Source organism: Lytechinus variegatus, chromosome 3 (genome assembly GCF_018143015.1).
Source record: "Lytechinus variegatus isolate NC3 chromosome 3, Lvar_3.0, whole genome shotgun sequence".
Lineage (NCBI taxonomy): Eukaryota > Metazoa > Echinodermata > Echinoidea > Temnopleuroida > Toxopneustidae > Lytechinus > Lytechinus variegatus.
In genome coordinates, this window is record NC_054742.1 from 39,045,230 (window position 1) to 39,065,136 (window position 19,907).

The 19,907-nt window shown below is 33.2% G+C and overlaps 1 protein-coding gene across 12 annotated transcripts in view; it reads left to right on the forward strand.

Annotated features, from left to right (window-relative positions):
* Window positions 1–19,574, forward strand: part of LOC121410978 (voltage-dependent L-type calcium channel subunit alpha-1D-like) — a 142,071-nt gene extending 122,497 nt beyond the window's left edge. For 7 of the 12 annotated variants that reach the window (XM_041603399.1, XM_041603400.1, XM_041603403.1 and 4 more), the window contains 11 exons: window positions 730–826; window positions 1,482–1,584; window positions 2,091–2,192; window positions 2,809–2,939; window positions 3,651–3,764; window positions 4,310–4,710; window positions 5,091–5,303; window positions 5,843–5,860; window positions 7,083–7,497; window positions 8,899–9,267; window positions 13,919–19,574. In XM_041603399.1, the coding sequence (XP_041459333.1) occupies window positions 730–826; window positions 1,482–1,584; window positions 2,091–2,192; window positions 2,809–2,939; window positions 3,651–3,764; window positions 4,310–4,710; window positions 5,091–5,303; window positions 5,843–5,860; window positions 7,083–7,497; window positions 8,899–9,267; window positions 13,919–14,302 (2,347 nt within the window). In that variant the 3' untranslated portion in view covers window positions 14,303–19,574. Of the gene's footprint in view, window positions 1–729; window positions 827–1,481; window positions 1,585–2,090; window positions 2,193–2,808; window positions 2,940–3,650; window positions 3,765–4,309; window positions 4,711–5,090; window positions 5,304–5,842; window positions 5,861–7,082; window positions 7,498–8,898; window positions 9,268–10,411; window positions 10,494–13,918 lie in introns of all 12 variants that reach the window. The other 5 variants (XM_041603405.1, XM_041603406.1, XM_041603408.1 and 2 more) reach the window with 4 other exon arrangements.
* The last annotated feature ends 333 nt before the right edge of the window (window positions 19,575–19,907 follow it).

Below are 19,907 nucleotides of genomic sequence, written 5' to 3' on the forward strand. Positions count from 1 at the left end.
AGTAAATACGAAAAAAATGGATAACACTGTATGAAATGAATTTCAGAGAATTTTAGGATTCTTAACTTTGTCCTGAATAAATATGAAAGATGGAAACTTTCTTGTAGAATGGTTGACAAAAAAACTGTTGTTGGACTCTTAAATTTGACTAAAATTAATTTAAGTGAATATCTAAGTTAGACTTTTTGTATGTCATTTGTCGATGCATTTTCTGTATGATATAAATTTGGATTTTGGTTGTGAAAATTGAAATTTGATTTATTTAAATTACAATAAATATTCATTAAACATTGCTCTTTTCTTTTTTGTGCATTATTATATTTGCAAAAAGGAGTGGCAAGGAACTTCCTTGTAAATAGAGAATCTATCAAAGTGTATATTTGTGTTGTAAAATAATTCCCTATTGCTGGGATCTTTTTTCCATATTTCCCCTTCCTGCCTGCTAAGTCATGGAAAATTAAGTCCATTCATGAAGAAAGAAAAACGTTTTCTAACTGAAATCACTGTGGGAATAATTATCTTTATCTGGACAAATCTGAGGACTAATGAAGAAGTATGCAATTTGAATTAATTTTATTGGAAACCTTCATGTATAGACTAAAATTCATTGATTGATTTTTTATAATGCATAAGGGCATAAAAATTTTAGTCAGTAATGAGTTTCGTAGTGTAACAATTGCTTGTTCTGGTTTAATCACATTACCATATTTCTTTTTTTCTTTCTTGCAGGGGTCGCATCAAACATCTAGATGTAGTAACATTACTGCGCTCCATTTCCCCTCCCTTAGGTTTTGGGAAACTTTGCCCTCATAGAATTGCATGCAAGGTAATACCTTAAATGAATTGGTTTGATTTACAATTAAATTTTTGGATCAGACATTACATTGGTATCATACAAATTGTTGATGGTTTAGTGACTAACCAGATGACATGGTACCAAATGGGCTATTGTGGTGCCCATTTTTCATGTTTATTTTCAAAGTTTTAAAACAGATTATTGCTTAACAATTGCACATTATTTTGTGTTTAGACTTAAACTCATAATATTTCAAATCAAGTATTTAGACTTCTTATCTATTGCACAATTATAAATTGGCACGTACAGGAATTAATGTTTCATTACTGATGTGTTTTGATAAAATATAGTATACTTGTTTTGGGGCTAAAATGGAATATTATCTTTTTATACCATAATATGGAGAAAAAAAACAGAAGAAAACATTTTTATAGCAAGAATTCTGATCAAGATTAATCTTTAATCAGATCAAATTCAATTTTCTTACAATACATTGCCAAAATAATCTGTATTCAGGAATTTATTGAAAAAAGGCTTTATCAAATTTTCATATAGAATAAGATCAAGATTTCCAATGAATTGAAACATTTTTTTGAAGAAAAGCATTATATAATACAAGTGTATTTTAGAAAGTTAATAAATTATTAAATTAAATTATATGTATATTACTTGTGTATTTTTGCAGAGGTTAGTCACAATGAACATGCCACTCAATAGTGATGGTACAGTCATGTTCAATGCTACACTGTTTGCCCTCATAAGAACATCATTAAAAATAAAAACAGAAGGTATGTATATTCAGAATATGTATTGCTGTATATCATAATCTACAATTGCTATCAAAAGAGACAAATTACTTGTGGACTTCTGAAAATAATTGAAGCAAATTATTTCAAAGCGTTTCAATCCAAAATATAGAATTTTATAGCTTGAAATCAATTCAGAAATCTTCCAGTGATTTCTTAAACTGATGATCTTGCATGGAATTTAAATACATTGCACTTTCAGTCACATATCTTTACTAATTAAGCCACACCTTTCTTCAATTCATAAAACCCAAAAGATGCATATGAACTTCACATATGTATGTTTCATTACTGTTTCACTTGTAAGATAAGAAAAAGATGGGATATGAAAATCATTTTGTTCGATTATTTTTGTGGTTGATGGTATGTCTTTCGTTAAAAGCAAACATTATTTTCGGTAAAGGCAGGCTCGGTGTAAGATACATGATTAACATGATTCTTTATTTCATGTTCTGATAACTTCATTTGTTGTTTTTATGTTTGTACAGGTAATATAGATCAATGTAATGAGGAACTTAGAACAGTAATCAAGAAGATTTGGAAGAGGACGAGTACTAAACTATTGGACCAAGTAGCTCCACCAGCAGGAGGTAAAGCCCTCTCATTTATGTATTTAGTACTCTACTCATACTTTACTTGAATTTATTCTTTTTGAAATTAGAAGTTAGGCTGACTTTGTGATAAAAATATTGATGAAGACAAATAATATCTAGCTGGGCACCTGTAGCATGAATAAATTCAATGAATATCCACAGTCGATTTGTATATGGTTGCACATGGTTTGCCATAGAATAGGAAATGTAATGAAATTGTTTTAAAATAGCATAGAGCCGAGTAATTTGCATGCCATAAAAATGTATGTTTATATTTCTAAATGAAAAATAGAACAATAAAGAGAAGTGAATATTGAAGCAGCTGTTCAACACAAATCATATGGCACATTATATTGTTTACATATTTAAATCTAAGATGGGAATTTCAGGTTTGTTAAAACTCAAATTGCCAATAATTAGAAAAGTATATACTTTTTAAAACTTGATTTAAGTTATACATAACTCTTTCTGCCCATGGAAAGGCTTGTACAGAATTCTGTAGTCAGCTGATTAAATTAGAGTATACACATAATCAATCTAATTTCAATCGATAACTTACAATGATAGATCAACTTCTACCCGATATTGCATTCATCTTTATTTTATTTTACAGCTGATGATGATGTAACAGTGGGCAAATTTTATGCAACATTCCTGATTCAGGATTACTTCCGTCGTTTTAAGAAGCGCAAACAGGAGGGTCTGAAGGCCTCAGGACAGGACAACAGCACATTTGCACTTCAGGTTTATTTGCAATTACTAAAGATATTTTGTATTTTTTATAATGGAAGGGGACTAAAATATATTGGTTGGTATTTTAGTGAATGCCTTACTGGGTTGGTAAACCATGTATGAGTATCAGATCTGATTATCCCACTAAAAAACTTGCAATTAATACAGAACAAGATTGATGGTAAAAGTTAGGGCTTTGGTTTATAGGACTTCAAAAAATTAAAAAAGTATTCTTTCCTACTCTGAAAGAATTAAGCAATGGAATTCAACAAAAAACAGAATTCAATATTTTGTTTGTTATTTTGGTCAATTGCAACAGAGTAAACTCAATTTTTTTTTCTGTTATCTTTATTAATTTCTTGTAGATTCAGTCAAGTATATACATGGCACTGGCGGATCCAGGGGGGGGGGCACAGCTGGCCCGTGCCCCCCTTCCCTTTTAGAAGCAAACTTAAAATTTGTAATGGAAAAATGCCATTAAAAGAGAGATTGCCCCTTCTTTTGAAAGTGAAGACCCCCCTTTGGAAAATACTGGATCCGCCCCTGTTAAATTGATTACAGTTGGATAAGTTTGACTAGTTATATCATTTTGAATCTTATAATTTCTGCTCCTGAATAATGTATAGGAAACTTAATTATTAATGTTAGTCAACGTGGAGGTTTTGAGAGTAGCCCTCACAAATATTGTCACAAGTAATATTAAACTTTGTTGACAATATTCAGGCTGGATTAAGAACCCTGCATGAGATTGGACCACAGATCAAGAGAGCTATATCAGGCAATCTGGAAGGCATGGATGAGAATGAACAGTTTGAGCATGAAGAACCAAATCATAGGGTAAGATATTATCAACAATCGCTGCTTTCCTTGTCAAAGTCTGTATATCTTTCATTGTACTTTCATTAAAAAATTATGCTATGTTATTTGAATCACATGAAAAGCAGTAGTATTTTTGGATCATTTTGTTTTTAACATGCTTTCCTGAGATATTGAAATAGGTGATGTTAAAAAGTAAAAATATAAATTTCCTTCCCTGGTTCTACAATCTTCTCTTCATTTACTTGAAGTCAAGGATAGCATGTACTTTTCAGTACTATTTTGTTTTAGATGCACTTTCACATATATCATCCTGCCTTGGCAGACCAATTTCCATAAGGGAATGGCAAAACTCTGAATTAATCTTCCCCTATGAAGTTACTCCTTGGACTCTATGAACTATCTTACCCAAACAATATTATGGATATACTGGTCAAATTACCAGTCATATGAAGAAATGATTTTCATAATTAGCATTAGCAGAAAAATTTTACCTGATGGACTGACTACAGTATAAAAATCCTTAAGAAATTTTAGGTAAATTCTTCTCTATTTGAAATCAACAGAGAAGTCACTCATTATTTGGCACTGTGCTCAACATGTACCACAACCGTCGCCAGTCCACCCCGATGGCCAACACCCACTACCAGGGACGCGACCCTCCTCCAGCCTACTATCCCAACAATGCCAACACCAACCTGGTGATAGCGCCTCCGTCCAATCAGCATCGCAAGCTCTCTCCAGCAAACAGTCTCAACAACTACAACCACAATCCACAGAACAAGTCCCCATTCAACATGTCCTCGAAGTCCCCATCAGCCATCAGGGGGCGTGGTGGGCCGTACTCCCCCAATGCCAACTCCCTTCAGGTTTCCTCACCTCATACAAGAGGCTTCTCACCAGTAGGTAACAGGATACCCGGAGGAAGGGGTATGCCCAATAACAGAGGGCCTGGCAATAGATATAGGTAAGATTTGTAAGTTGTGCCACAGCTCTGTAACGTCCCTTAGGCAGTTCCCAACATTGCACATTTTCTGAAGAAGAGGGGTGGGGGGCCAGAATCAAGATTTGAGAAATTATGTATGTGAGCCTTTTGGATATTATGATTAGGTACAGGCTCCTTTGTGAAAGAATTTAGGTTTTCAACCTTTATCTGCATTTTTCTCCTCATGTAGCATGTGTGCACCTTTTGATCAAATAATTAGAGAACACTCTTTGTTTTTTCAAAAGTTACTGAAAGCTTTATGGACACAAAAAGCATTCTTTTGAATGAACAATGCACAGGAGATTTTTTCAGGGGAATCTGTAAAGAGATTAAGGCAATATAAATCTTTTCCCTTTCTTCAGCACAAAAGAAGGCAGACAGCCCCTCCTTCCAAATGAGGATCGTCACCACCATCATCATAACAACCATCATCATTCTCCTGATTCGCCTTATGATGATGATGATGTGGAGGATATAGAACCAAAGTCTCCATCTTCACCACCAGTACCGGATGAAGAGTATCATCCAGAACCATATCAACAGCCTTACAGAGAACCCTATAGGGACTACTCAAGGTAAGGAGAATTGATGTTACTGCCAACATACTCTATTCAAAAAAATTAGTTCCTTTGCATCAGAGTTTTTAGCATTTAAACAGGATTGTGTCAACTTGAAAAGTATATAACATTATTTGAACCTGGCCTTCCTCCGTAATGATTTTGTAAAGTATCAAGAACATAATAATTGAAAATGAAAAGAACAAATTTGAAACAAAATATAAACACTAGTAAGGTAATTAATTAATGCTTGAAATTTGAGATAAACAACTGAGTTTATGAGTGTATAAATAATGTTTCTTTTTTATTATTGAATCATGATATAATTGTAGTTACTGATGATTCCTCGAGTTGCTCCAATTGGTATAAAAATAAGATATATGTAAGATAATTTTTTTTATATTTAGAATGTAATATTAAGAAACAAATAAATTAAATCATTCCATTCACGTTTTTGTGAAAATTTACAGCAAAAGTATATGAGTACTGTTAGTATGATTTTGCTATTAAAGCAACTGTTTTCTCATGAATTGTATTTTCTCATTCACTTTATGAAGCCTCTACACTGTGTATGAGTATGTATTACTATGACTGTTTAATTGATAATGTTATTATGGTACATGTATGATATTACCTTTACAACCTTGTACATTGGTCTTTTCTAATAACCATGATACTACTGATTTGAGTCCTAATGTATACAAACGTACTATTGTAGATATTTCACAAATGGTAACTACCATAGAAAGCTTTATGTCAGAGTGAGAATGATAGTAAGTTGTTATGCAGTTGGATCCTGTATATTGTGAGCGATAAACAATGGACAAAACTTTTTTGAAGATTGATAATCATTGATATGATAGTTTCTAAAAAAAAATTAATTTATCCAAATCATCTGAATTTCTCTTTGTCCTTTAAGTTTGGATTTATAATCATAATTTTAAAACATAGAAGTTCACTAACAGCCACATATTCACTTTGTGCCAGTTTTCTTCTCTATCATCAAGATCCCCTTTAACATGTATGAAGTACTAATAGTATATAAATTTTTGTGAATCTGTCTATGCGTTTTAAAGAAAACCTCTGTTATTGAAATTTAATGAATCATTCTTTATTTTGTTTACTACTTTAACAATGTGAACCACTTTTTCTCCATAATGTAATTCCCATTGTAACTTTGTCATGATGTACAAATTTTCATATTATGTAATCCAGTGTTTCATGTAATTATTATAACTGTCTTGGAATGAGGTTATTTACCATCGTAAGAAATTATAATTTCAGCTAAATGAAAAGTAATAATGATAATAGTAACAGTGGGTTCTTTTAAAGTGTCCATGTCTGTCAGATATGACACTTATGGAACTCCAAAATTATTACTCTGGCATTAGCATAGCTACCAATACAGCATTTCAGCATTTTATGGACAATTCCATCCAGGGACCCATTTACCTCAGTTTGGTTAAATGTAGCAAATGTAGATCAATGCTTCGTCAAAGGACATTTCTGTCCATGGTGGGATTCAAATCAGGTGGCCCCTGTATAAAACCTATGGTAATGAGAATATTCAGTATTTATCAGGTAATCAGATGATGTTTATTTTTTCTTTTAAAATATTTATATTTTGATTGAAATATATTATCTGCTATAATAAAAGCCCTCATCATCAAACAGATATGCAATACCTGTTAGGAAAAGGTATTCTTGTACTGTATATTGAACCAACTCTGGGAGAAAATCTGTGAAAATAAAAAAAAAAATCAAGTCTGCTGATATATTTTGTTTGATTTCTCCTAGGGAACCCCCTACCCTAAGAACAGAGTGTTACCAGGAGGAAGATGAGGACAACCTTTCAGAGACATCATCCCACCCTCCTACATCACCCCTCCTAAGCCCTCAACGATCCCCATCATCATCCCGTAGTCATAGTCCTACTCCACCCCCACAACACAACTCCAGTAACCACCCTTCCCCCTCAGCCAACCTTACCCTGGACTTCTCCACGACGGTGCCATCACCTACTGAAACAAGTCTTCCAAAGCTTGAGGGTGAGAGTATAGGGAGCCGCAGTGTGACCCACAGTCCCCGCAAGTCACCTGCCGGTTCACCTAGCAGACGGCTGCTGCTGCCCTCGTGTGTTGGCAAATCAGATGGTTTAGTGCCTGCAGGGGATCGTAAGACGGCAGTGCCTATCAAGCTAGCTCAGGCACAGGTGAGTTGACATGTACCATAACTGTCAAAATGTTGTATTTTTAAAAAAGTGGTCATACTGTAACTTCATTTTCTGTTATTTCATGTGCAGCTGCTGTGGGGAGCTCTTCTTATTCAGTAATAATGTATGTTGCATAAAAATGATGAAAATGTGTTTGTTTCAAATCAAATTCTTGCAGCTCTTTCAGCTTTTCTTCTTACCACATTTCACTGGAAAAGATATACTGAAGATATAATAATCCCTTAGTGCATTGTTTTTAGTATTTCTAAATCTAGGCAGCTAGTTTTGACTGTATGTTCTTTGGCAGCCATTGTTCTTTCTCAAATTAATGTTTTCACAACCCTTTCATCCTGTATACACATATCTGCGTAGAATGTGTACATGTCCTCTATCCATGGACTACTGTGGTGCGTTATACCTCTTCATGACAACAGAATGTTATGATCAGACAAGGGATTGTAGCGGCAAGCCATCATTTATAAATAGCTTGCCCTTCCTATCTTCTGTCCTATCAGAATATTCTGGTGCCATTATACTTCTAGATCACTATCACTTTGTTTCACTAATATTCAATCCTCTTCATGAGGGGTATAAAAGACAAGGTGATAATCCATCATTTTCTGTGCTCTGTGAAGTATTGGATTCTGTGAAACTGCACTGCGTCTTTCATAAAAAATAGGCGATTGGAACACCAGAGCATGTCGTCAATTATCCTTATCAAGCCTGAATCATTGAATGAAGCATGAACATGGCCTGTTTATTACTGGCTGGCATGACATCATTTGTCATTCCTTTTTTAGTTTTGTAAATTTGGACAAGTTCATTTAAAGTTACTCCATTTCCACAGGGGTTTCCTAAATTTGTTGATTGGCATCTGTCAAAAATGTTATCATTTTCCAGCCTGATTAGATAAGGTTCCATAGGAATTCAATTGAAAAAAAGGAAAATGAAATAATAAAAAATGTCATAGAGAGAAATAAAAAAAAGTGAGAAAAAAAATAAGAAGAAAATTTCATAAAACTAAAGATCCGTGCAAATTTTATGATACACTAGTAACTTCTTTTTTCCAGATCAATATTTTGTGGTCCAAATATTATCTGTTAAAACTTTTTTAAAGGATTCGAAGACTAAATAATGAGATTGACTAATCATTAATTGTATGTATGATTGCAGTGGATTCTTATGATACTAATGATTGATAACATAACCATGTGTAAACAAGTGTCCACCTGTGATGTCCCTTTATGATTGTGAATCCTAAGACATAATCTGTGAGTCTATTTCTAACTAGTCCCAGTGGTTAGAAGGAAGTTTTCTCTTCACTGTTGTTCGTTTGTACGTATGGTTGCAGTGGTGCATGTGATGGTTTGCTGTGTTCCTTACCCCATCTATTTTCCGTAGGTCATGGCGGTAGCCGGTATGACGCCCGAAGGCAAGACGCGCAACTCGACAGGACGAATGTGGCTTACACCTCCCTCTTCCCCACGCCGGATCCGATCCTCCCTTCACACCCCTGCACCCCGCCCTACCACTCAGAGTTCACATCTCCTTCCCACCACGGGATCGGCTTCCAACTCAACAATGAGTCACATTGTAGTGAAGGAGCCTCTTGCTCAGAGGCACTCCACCGGAGAGATTGGAACATCACGCGATCCCTCTGCAGCCTTCTTCAAGTCACTAACCAAATCTAAGACACTTCAACAATCTGTGCCTAGAAATAACCCCAGTCCTGAAGAAGTAGCTGGTAGTGCAGAGAGTTTAGTAGCTCAGGTAGAGTATAAGGCCACCCCTCTCTTCTCTATTACACACCACACCCAAAAAAATTGTCACCCGTGAAATGTTGGCCGCCAAACATTTATTTATATTGTGTCAAAATTGCATGCTTTTGATGTTGTTTTGCATGAATGTATTTGTGATTTTGTTTGATTTGTTTTTTTACTTTATTCCTTTTCTTAGGATTTGAAGCGATAAGTTTTGTTGTAGCAGTTATCAAGATTGAAAACATTGCAGTTATTCAAGATTTGTTTAAATTGCAAATATTCTTTATTGTTGTAGTTCTGCCAATATTTGTGTTTAGATACAAATTCTTTGCCTCAATCTCAGCAGTATCTTTATGGCTGATTGTTAGCAAGCTGCATACAATGTGTACACACTTATTTGTCGAACTACAGATGATTATGAAATTGTGCACATGGTCATTTATATATTTTATATTAATTTGGTACATAATTGATTTTCCAAATCATTTAATGTTAACATTTTTTATGCAGGTTTTGATTGTCAACCATGTAGAATTTCATCTCAAATATTTCCCCATGCTCTGCAAAATCCTCTTTATGATTTGACTGAGGTTTCTGTCTTGTGAAAAAAAAATGTGCTTATCTTTTAAGTTTTATATGGTAATTACGCTTGCTTTTTTTTTCATGAAACCTTAAACACAACATGAATTTCAAAAGACCCCTTAGTGAAAAAAATAGTAATTGTATAGACTTGGTCCATCCCATTATTAGTTACAGTTGTGTAAATACATGGGAAATGGTGAATATTCAGCATTTCTTATGCATTTACATGACTTCATTTTTTATATGCCTAGTCCATATTGCCGTACATTACATTCATTATTATCATCTTCAAATTATAGGATACAACTCAGGTCTCTCTCTCTCTCTTGCTAAATAAAATTAACATTGTAACTTAAATTCTTGCAGAAGGAATAATAGATAGAATAACGACAAATTGATAAAACTCCATTTTGAAATTAAAAAAATACATTACTTTTTCAGGAAGAAGTTGATTTAATTTTAGAAGCTGGTATTTTTTTTCATTTGAGCAGATGAATTCATTCTCATTGTCAAAATGTTGCATTTAGTGTATTATTTTTCTCCTTGGCCTGTTTTCTTTCTCCTTTTGACAGGGTGCATCCAATTCAACAAAGCCAACATCCACTTCCAAAGTTTTAAACAAATCCAAACCCAATTCAAACAAAAAGCAAAAAGGTATCAATGTTATGAAGTGACTGGATTGCATTTGGATGTAGATAATTCTATTTATAATCTAGTGTGGAAGATTATTGCATTTTACTGGATGGTTTGAAAGAATGATGTGATGTCCAACAGCTATGTTACAATCAGATCTCCAGGTGTTATATTCTCACATAAGGGTGGGACATTTTGAAAATAATTCATGCAGTTAAGTGCTTGGGAGATAAATTGTTGTTTGTTTTGCTGTTTCTTTGTTTAAATGCGTTAATGAGATAAAACAAATATATTATGAATAGCACTACTGAATCAAATGCTCTCATTAAAAATTTATAAAGAGAAAAGTTGAAAAAAAGAAAACATTTTGGCCTGTTTTATCAAAGTATGAATAGGTTGCTGAGGACATTAATATCATCTAAACAGCAATGGTTGCATTTTTAAGTTCAAATATTGTGTGTGAAGTCAAATGTTCATACATAACTCCTGGAAATATATATGTGTAGCTGATTGGAATATCACTATCATCATCATGCATGGTTTGAACTGACATCTTAATAATCCCATCATTTAGTGATTGAATGACTTGGAACATAAGGAGTGAGACTATAAGCAAATTATTATAGCAATAGTACAAAATAATAAAATGGCATACATAATCAGTTTTTTTCTTAATGCACCTTTTACCAGGTTTGTTTTTCTGCACATATCTAGTATACTAATTTTGACAGTTTGTATATTACATTTAACTAAAGTTTAGGCTATAGAAAGCATTATTAAAAATTAGTTGCTTTAATTATGATTAGAAAATTTATCACAGCAAGCCCAGTATGATATTGGACTCCTATTGTAGGATATAAAAGCCTTGGATTAAAAGTTTATTGTCACCTATTCTTAGATAGCATAGGCCTATTCACTTTAGTATATTGCATCATATGAGTGTTGCAAGCACAATTATTTAAAAAATTCTTAGATCTATAAGGTTAGTAATATATTTACAGTGTACATATATATTAGAATTTTTTAGTGTAAAAAGGATTTTGTAGATTACCATTGTAGTTATGTTGGTTACTGTTAGATATATGTAATGTAAATTGTAATGTAAATTGAATATATTACATGAACAAATACATTATAGTATTAGCAAGTACCATAAAGGTTTCCAAGATTGCTGGGAAATTACAAAAATCTGTATTAGGCTCAGCTACCCTCTGTAGACCAATGATCAAAGTAGCTTCATTATACTTCAGTAATTTTGAGATTTTTAGCAGACTTGAATGCACTCTTTGGTATGCATCTTTAATTTTATTATGCATTTATAATGACTCTTTATTCAATAGTTCTTGAGATATTGCTAAAGTAAGCATACATGTTAAAACATGTATATATATATATATATATATATATATATATATATATATATATATATAAACGGTTCATCAGAATAATCGTTACATTTTATGAATTTTCATGAATTGACATTACCACTACTTTCTATGTCTTGTATCATGATTAATGCATGATTTTTTTGTATCCATTTCATCCTGTTTTCATTAAAATCTGTCATTCTAGACTATGAATTATACATTCTACATTGGAATTCATCTTTTTCTTAGATACTCATTTGAGTGTTCACTTTATTCCCACAACTCTATAATCATGTGTATTTTGTAGGAAGGATGAGTAAAAGTCAATTTTATGGAACTATATACATGTAGTATGATGGTATGTTTTGGTAGTTCTTGCCTTGTAATCAGGATGTTTGTTCAAATCACACAATATCACAGGTGTGCATAAGCAGGATGTCATTAAACCACTCTCCACCCAGGTGTTAAAATGTGTAATCCTTGTAGAATGGGAATGTTGTTGGCTTAGCAACAAAATGGCTGCGCATTGCTTAAATACCCTCCAGGAAGTGGAGATTGAGTATGCACCTTCAGAGGATAATGATTATAAAGCAATTTGATCTGATGTTGATCTGATGGAATGAGTGATAAAAGAGTGGATTACTAACTGATAGATTTAGTATTAAGTGCAATATTTAAGCAAGTACAATTATTGCATGTATTATTATCATCATTTATTATCATTATCATCGTTATCATCATCACCATCTCAACCCAGACAAAAAATACACTAGTGGCGAGTTTATACACTTCAAATCACTAAAGAAACCCTATGATAATCTTGTGAGGCTATAGCTATAGACTACCATCCTATTTTCCTTGTTTTCAATATGAGCCTCTTTCTTCTAAATTATATCAAATAATTCTCAATATATATGTTTCCGTTACTATAAGAGCTTGTTTTTATGAAAACAAAATTTTTATGAAAACATTTACCTGCCAATATTAATTCTTGAATAATAATATGTTGTATCGCTAACAGCATTGCATGCCAAATCAAACTTTATCATCAGGTTGCAGCACATGAAAGTCTTGATCTTTGATCAATTCATTCATTGCGATTCTCTGCACACACTACAATATTGAATGAACACCACACTGATCATGGTAGTAGCCTGCATATTTGGAGTAAGGATTCTCTGGTTTTAGATATAGCTCATGTACAGTTATTTGTTTCAAGAGACTTACATAACCAGGGGCCTTTTTCATAAAGTTCTCATGGGTTTATTTATGCAAGACTTTATGAACACCAATTTGGATGATACTATATTAAATATTATCCATAGTAATATTTCTTTAAATTTGGGGGCTGACATACTTGCATTACATATTCCATTTGTTCATAAAGTCATACATATGGATAACTTCATGAAATAGCCTATAGTAGGTAAGATACTTATTTTGAGATTTAAACATGAATTCTAATTGGGGGGGGGATGGTTTGTGTTTCTTAGCCACACTTCAGCTAAATTGAAAAAAATATTAATGTGTTCTTTAATGCAGCTGTGCACTTCATGTTATTTTGTAATTGCCTGATTTTTTTTCACTTTTACTTGCATGCATTCATTGGAGCTTCGCTGGTGGAAACATTTCAATTTATTTTGCAAATTAAGATTTGCTAATGCCTTGCTTGCCATTTTAATGTTTGATTTTTTTTCCCAAAAAAATATTAAATATATTATGTTGATTTTCAAGATTTTTCAAAGTTGAATAAATATGCATTGATTTCATTCACTTCTTTCTCCAGTGATATTTTATTTTTTTTCTATCTTCAGAACTTTTGACAGTAATGAAAATATTTCATCACAACTCAATTTTGTCAGAATTCCATGACCCTTTGTTTGAATCAATAATATTTTTTTTCTTTATTTTTTGTCCATCCTCGAATAGACAAATAATTATCAATGTGGAAATAATTTAGAATTATGCTCTGCACAATATGATTTTATAAACTAGGACATATTCATAGTCAGTAGCTAAGATACAAAGTCAATTTTATGTTTGTGAGACTAATGGACAGTATTATACTCCATCTTTCAGGTGCTAGCAGGGGAAGGCATCTCGCCCATTCATGACAGGGACCTAATCAACATGGCCGAACGTGAGTTAGCCGAGGCCTGCAATATGACACAGGCTGAACTAGACTCTGCTGCCCATCGTATCCTCTTCCCGAAGGATAAGATGGCAAACGTCCCCGTCGTAACCACCACCTCCACCTCTGTGGACACCCAACTGCCGTATTTTGACCACCTGGGTGGCTATGAGTTGCGGGACTATACGCGCAGGTCGGGTCACAATCGGACTAATGATAATGACGAGGAAGACGGGGATGGAAGTCGGGCAGGGCACGAGACAGACAGCGACACAGAGTTGGGAACAATGGAGGCTGATGAACATGGGGTGCTCTATGTAACTACGTTATAGCAGCAGCTCGTCCATAGGACCACTTTCGTTTTCTACAAAGATGTATATAGTCATGTTGTGTGCTGTGTTATCAACGCTATAGATCAACCTTCTATGTATGGTGAATTAAATCAAGAAGGACCTTGCGTCATTCATCATGTTAGTCTGTTGGCAATCAACGATGGTGACATTTGTAGGCCATATTCAAGTGATCACCGGTGCTGAATTTGTCAAGAACAGTAAGTGGACTTCATGATGGTCCATTCTGTGATGATGCCTCCAATCCTATCTTGTCTAGCATTGATTTTGACATGACTAAAATTTTGTTTGATTGATTAATTTCATATGGTGGATGCACAGAGATGTATTAAAAAGTATCATATGGATTCGACAAGGGTATAGATGTGTGAAGAATGTCAAATTTAATGACAAATAGCAGATTTTTATCTCAGTACAATGAAGATTTATAGAAGACATATTTTAAAGCAAGGCAAGTGTTTGTGTGCCTGTTTACGTCGGGTATTGTCATTCTCGGTCTTATTTGCAGAGTTGTATTTTAAGAGTAGAGCTACCAAATTGTTTGTATTGTTTTTTTTCTCATGAATCAAATATATATTTGTTGTAAATATATATTTGTATATACACAGAAGTCTCCTCTATGTGGAGTTTGCTATGTATACGCATGCCTGGTGCACTGTTATACCACAATTTTATATCATCACCATTATGTATATATGTGATTATACATTTTGAAAATGAAATGGAATTTTTTTTTAAATGAAGAGATTGTATATAAAAGGTATATACAGTCATTACTCAATCATGAGCATAGTAACATATGCATTATTTGTAAAGAGTGACATTTTATTTTCGTCTGATCCAATGAGTCATTTTACTTTGTAGTGAAGCGCAATTGATAGTTATTTTCCTGTCATAGAGTACTCCATAGTAAATATGTATTCATCTTAATAATTTGAAATGTTTATTATTAATGAACAAGATAAGCACAATTCTTTTTTATACCACTGCAAATATTGCGACACCTGTCTTTATGTAACATATAATCTTCAGTCAGACTTTAGAATGTCCTTTCAACTGCAGTATCATAAATTCAAAATGAAGTATGTTTTTTTGTTTGTAGCACATTGCATTTTCATACTTAAATGCTCTTAATCTGCATTTGTGATCCTGAACTGTGCATAATTACGATCCTACTTTGGTTGAAGCATGCAACACATCGATTAATGTTGCATTGACAGTGTGACATCACAATGCTTTCCAATAAGTATTAGGGCTTGAATTCAACCTTAGAATGTTAGGGTATTGAATTGAACCTAATTTACATAAAATTCTCAGCCAAGCATATTAATGAAAGTTTTACCTTATTCAAATGTTGATTTGAATACTGACAGTAAAAAAATTATTTCGCTAGACTGAATCATTACACTCTTGTTTTTGTAGTTGTCCTGGGTGCATGACTTAACAAGATTGTAAAGAAATATATATACCTACAAGGCAGTAAGTAAAAGATTTCATATAGAAACATCTCAAGTTGAAACCCTTAATCTCACTCCCCCCAAATGCATATATATGTATTGCATATGTTTGCACTTATTACGTATGTTTAGGGAAATAAAAGTGCTCTTATTATGTCTTATGAAAGACAGAAAAAATTAATGAAATATTTCTGATATATATATTACTAACATTGCCAGGGTTCATAAGAAACAGGATATATTTCTTTCCTCTTTAAAAAAAGTCACAAATATTTCTCTTCTCTAGTTGTAGAAAAATATGTTGCCCCAATAACCATCTTGTTCATTGTTTATTGTGATGGATTTCCTTTCTATAGTTATGTTATGAAAATTTACCCTTTATCATCTAACTTCTTATTCTTTGCCAGTGTTTGTTACTAATTTCTAAATTTTATTAACAATGTTTATGTTTCACTTACCAAAGCCACTTTAACATAAAAAATTTGCACCTATTTCAAAAATGTTTATATAGAATTCAAATCCAACAACATTCTTTATATGAATAAATTATTGTCAAGAAAAAAAATGTTAGGAATATTGTGTAGACTTTTGTTATGATCAGAAAAACATGGATGCAGAAATCTCTAATCTTGTCTTTGATATAGTATTGTGATGTATTGAATTATTTGTTCGCAGAACTTTATAACATATCAGGATTTATATGTCATATTATGAAACTACAGAGTGCAGATTTAAATTTGGTGCTGCTTGACCTGATTGCTGAGGTGTTCTCTCTCATTCATGTTAAATCATTATGTTTCATAGTCTATTGTATTTCTGATGTCAGAAATAATTATTGGGATTTGAGAAACAAAGTTTTTATTCATTTCTGAGAATGAAATAAGATCAAAATGGCAGTGTCATCGTAACATTAGGAGTAGTCATGGTGCAATAGTTATTTCAAGGAATATACCAATCCTCCAGTGATTTCCGATATTACTGCACAATGGTTCATACAAATTCTTATTACATTATGCATGCTTGCAACCCTTTTTCTCTTAATTTCATCTACGCATATCTCAATAGCTGTACAAATTATCATTAGGGCTCCGTAACACAAAGCTTTGTAATCAATCGCCATATGGCAATGGCAACAAGATTGTTTTTTGTAGGCTGATGATGTTCAAAACGATAATCAGAAACCATTCAGAACTGTTCTATCCCATTTGAAATCCATGATCACAAACCATCATGTTACGGGGTCCAGATTATTCTTGTGATATTATTATAATTGATGTAATTTATTTATGTTGGTAAATGGCCTTATATTTCTTGAATATTAGAATGTGGAGAAAATGTATGGATTTTGAATAGATTATTTAATGTATTGTTTGACATCACTGTAACCTACTACTGGTAGTATGAATATTATTTGAGAGATTTTGTGTTCACATTGTATGTCAGATTCATGTTTAATTGTACTTATTTATTTGCTGAAAATTTTATTTTGTTGTTTGTGTGTGAGTAACCCTGCAACTTCAGCTCTTTCAGAAAAAAAGCAAACCATAGTCAATTTAGTTTTATGTTGCAGTTGTGTATTTTCATTGTGAACAAATACTGTGCAAGCCATTGATGACTTTTGAAAAATGCTGTCACGGTGTATTCTGACAGAGACCTGAATTTACCTTTTTACCCCCCTTACAATGTCCAAGACATCGAATACTGCTTTTAAATTTCAACATCTGAATCTGATTCACACCACATCATTTTTGTCATTTTTAAAAATCAGTTTCATGTGTTCCCTCATATGTTTTATTTCAAATTCTTTTAAAACCCTATAGTCATAGATATTTTCTTTTCATTCAATTTTATTATGTAGGAGTGAAAAAAAAAGATGCTGGGCTTCCAAAAATTGTTCATATGAATAACTGCAGAAAAGCTAGCATTCCAGTCTGACATCCTATCTTCTTATTTCTAAACTATTTCTTTTTCAAAAGACATCCGCATTAACTATTACGAAAATGACGTAACCAGAAGGTAAACATCTGTCTGTAGCTTCAAATTTTACTCTAGCATTGTACATCATAATGGTATAGCTAGGGTATGCACTTCAATGTATTCTGAAGCTAGGTGGCAATGGGGTGGTTTAGATTACATTTGAAAACCTGGTATTGAGAAAAGAGAATCATCCATTGATTAAATCAACGACTCTCCATTGTGCAATGGGATGTAAAGATGATGGCATGAAAGATATTTTATGAGGGTGTTTGTTTTCTTTGCAAAGAAATATACATAGAGCTATAAGTCACTCAGTGAGAGGCGAGATGGGTCAAATTAATTGAAAGATAGGCCTGATAATGTCAGTGATTCCTTCTTGGTCTAAGTGGTGCCTCAGTATATGAGCAGGAAATTCCTCTTTTATAGTAAAAGTAATAGTGACTTGTTGGTATATCTCCTTTAGCACAGGGCTAAGCTGCAATGGGGTTCTTGCTGAGTAGAAATAGACATTGGGGATATAGAAAAAAAAGGATGGAAACCTTAATTTGGAGTTCTTAAAGACATTCTTCTTATGATTGACCGAAAACAGTTGTTTACTTTCCCAAATTGAATTGTTGGCTATGTGACACAAAGGTTTACAATCCTTCAAATGCTGCGGACAATCTGAATCAAGATCATTGTAGCATTTGCTTAAATGATTTGATCAAACACCGACCAGGAACCAATCATTTTTCTGTCATATTTGCAATCCACCGGTGTTAAGGAGCACCAGGTCAAAAGTGTCTATTTTGCATTACTACTACTGAGTCATGCATAGACCATTTTACACAGTATTTTAATAAATGTGTGTAGGCTTTTACACATATTGTACATGTACTTTTAATGTCTGTATGTCATTTGCATGGTAAACATCAACTGTCTAGTGGGGTATTGTCTGTCAAGACTCCATGTGGTTGCATGTAACTAAGATCATGCATTACAAGCAGATTTACTATGAAATTCAGGGACAATGCTACAGGGGGGGGGGGTGTGCACAGGGGAGGCCACCTCCCCTGTCCTTTAATGCAGTCATTAAAGGGAAAAACATGATAAAGGAGAAAAGAGAGGAGGAAAAAGAAAAGGATAAGAAAAACTATAAGAAAACAGATCTGTGATGTGTTACTATAAAATACACTTGTTATATTCAATTGCCCCCCCCCCTTAATATATTCTGGCATCGTCCCTTATTGAATTTCATGGTGGTGATGCTTTGATAGTATGATGCAGCTCTTGGCCTGTAACACAAAGCATAGTAATTGTAGTCAGAATGATTTTGAAGATAATTGCATTGATCATTATATGCAACAAGTGTTCAAATGAACTGAACACTCAATCATTATGCACTTGGTCTCAGATGCACATGAAATGATTTTGGCTTCAACATACCAGTAAGGATTGAAAAGAATGTACAATATCTTATGAAACTCTCAAATCAGGTCATCAACCATGTCAATGTGCCGACACCACACAACAAACCAAGCAGCTAAAACCGTTATGGAAATTCATCATTATCTTCAGTGCTGCTGTGGGGGGGGGGGGGGAAGAGACACCTCCAAATTTCATATATAGATACAATTTTTATGACATTTTCAACTTCTTTTATCAGTTGTATCTCACTTATAGATGTTAACGTTTTTTTGTTTTTCTTATTTATCATGTCTGAGAGATGGTTATATTAAATGAAGTCCAATGATTCATGTGACATTGCAATTGTTATGTCATGAAGTTGTACAGAGTACCTGTTGGGGTTGTTAAATAAAACATTTTATGAAATTATCACATACATCACTAATTTACTGCCTTCTCATTTATGTATTCATTTCGGGTTGTTTTTTCTGATAAATATATAAAAATTGAATTCACAGCCATAATTAAATTCACCATAGCAGCAATTCGATTTTAATAACAAAGCACTAAGAATAGAAGAAGAGAAGTGAAATACCATTTTTTTTCATTTCAATAAACAAAATTGATTCACATCATGACTGGTCTTCATATGAAGGGCTTGATGTCACTATTTGTTTTGTTTATATTTGTTTATTTTTTTTAAACATTCAATGATGAAGCTAAGATCAAAGATCAGTGAAATTTATTGTCCATCTAGAACGATACCA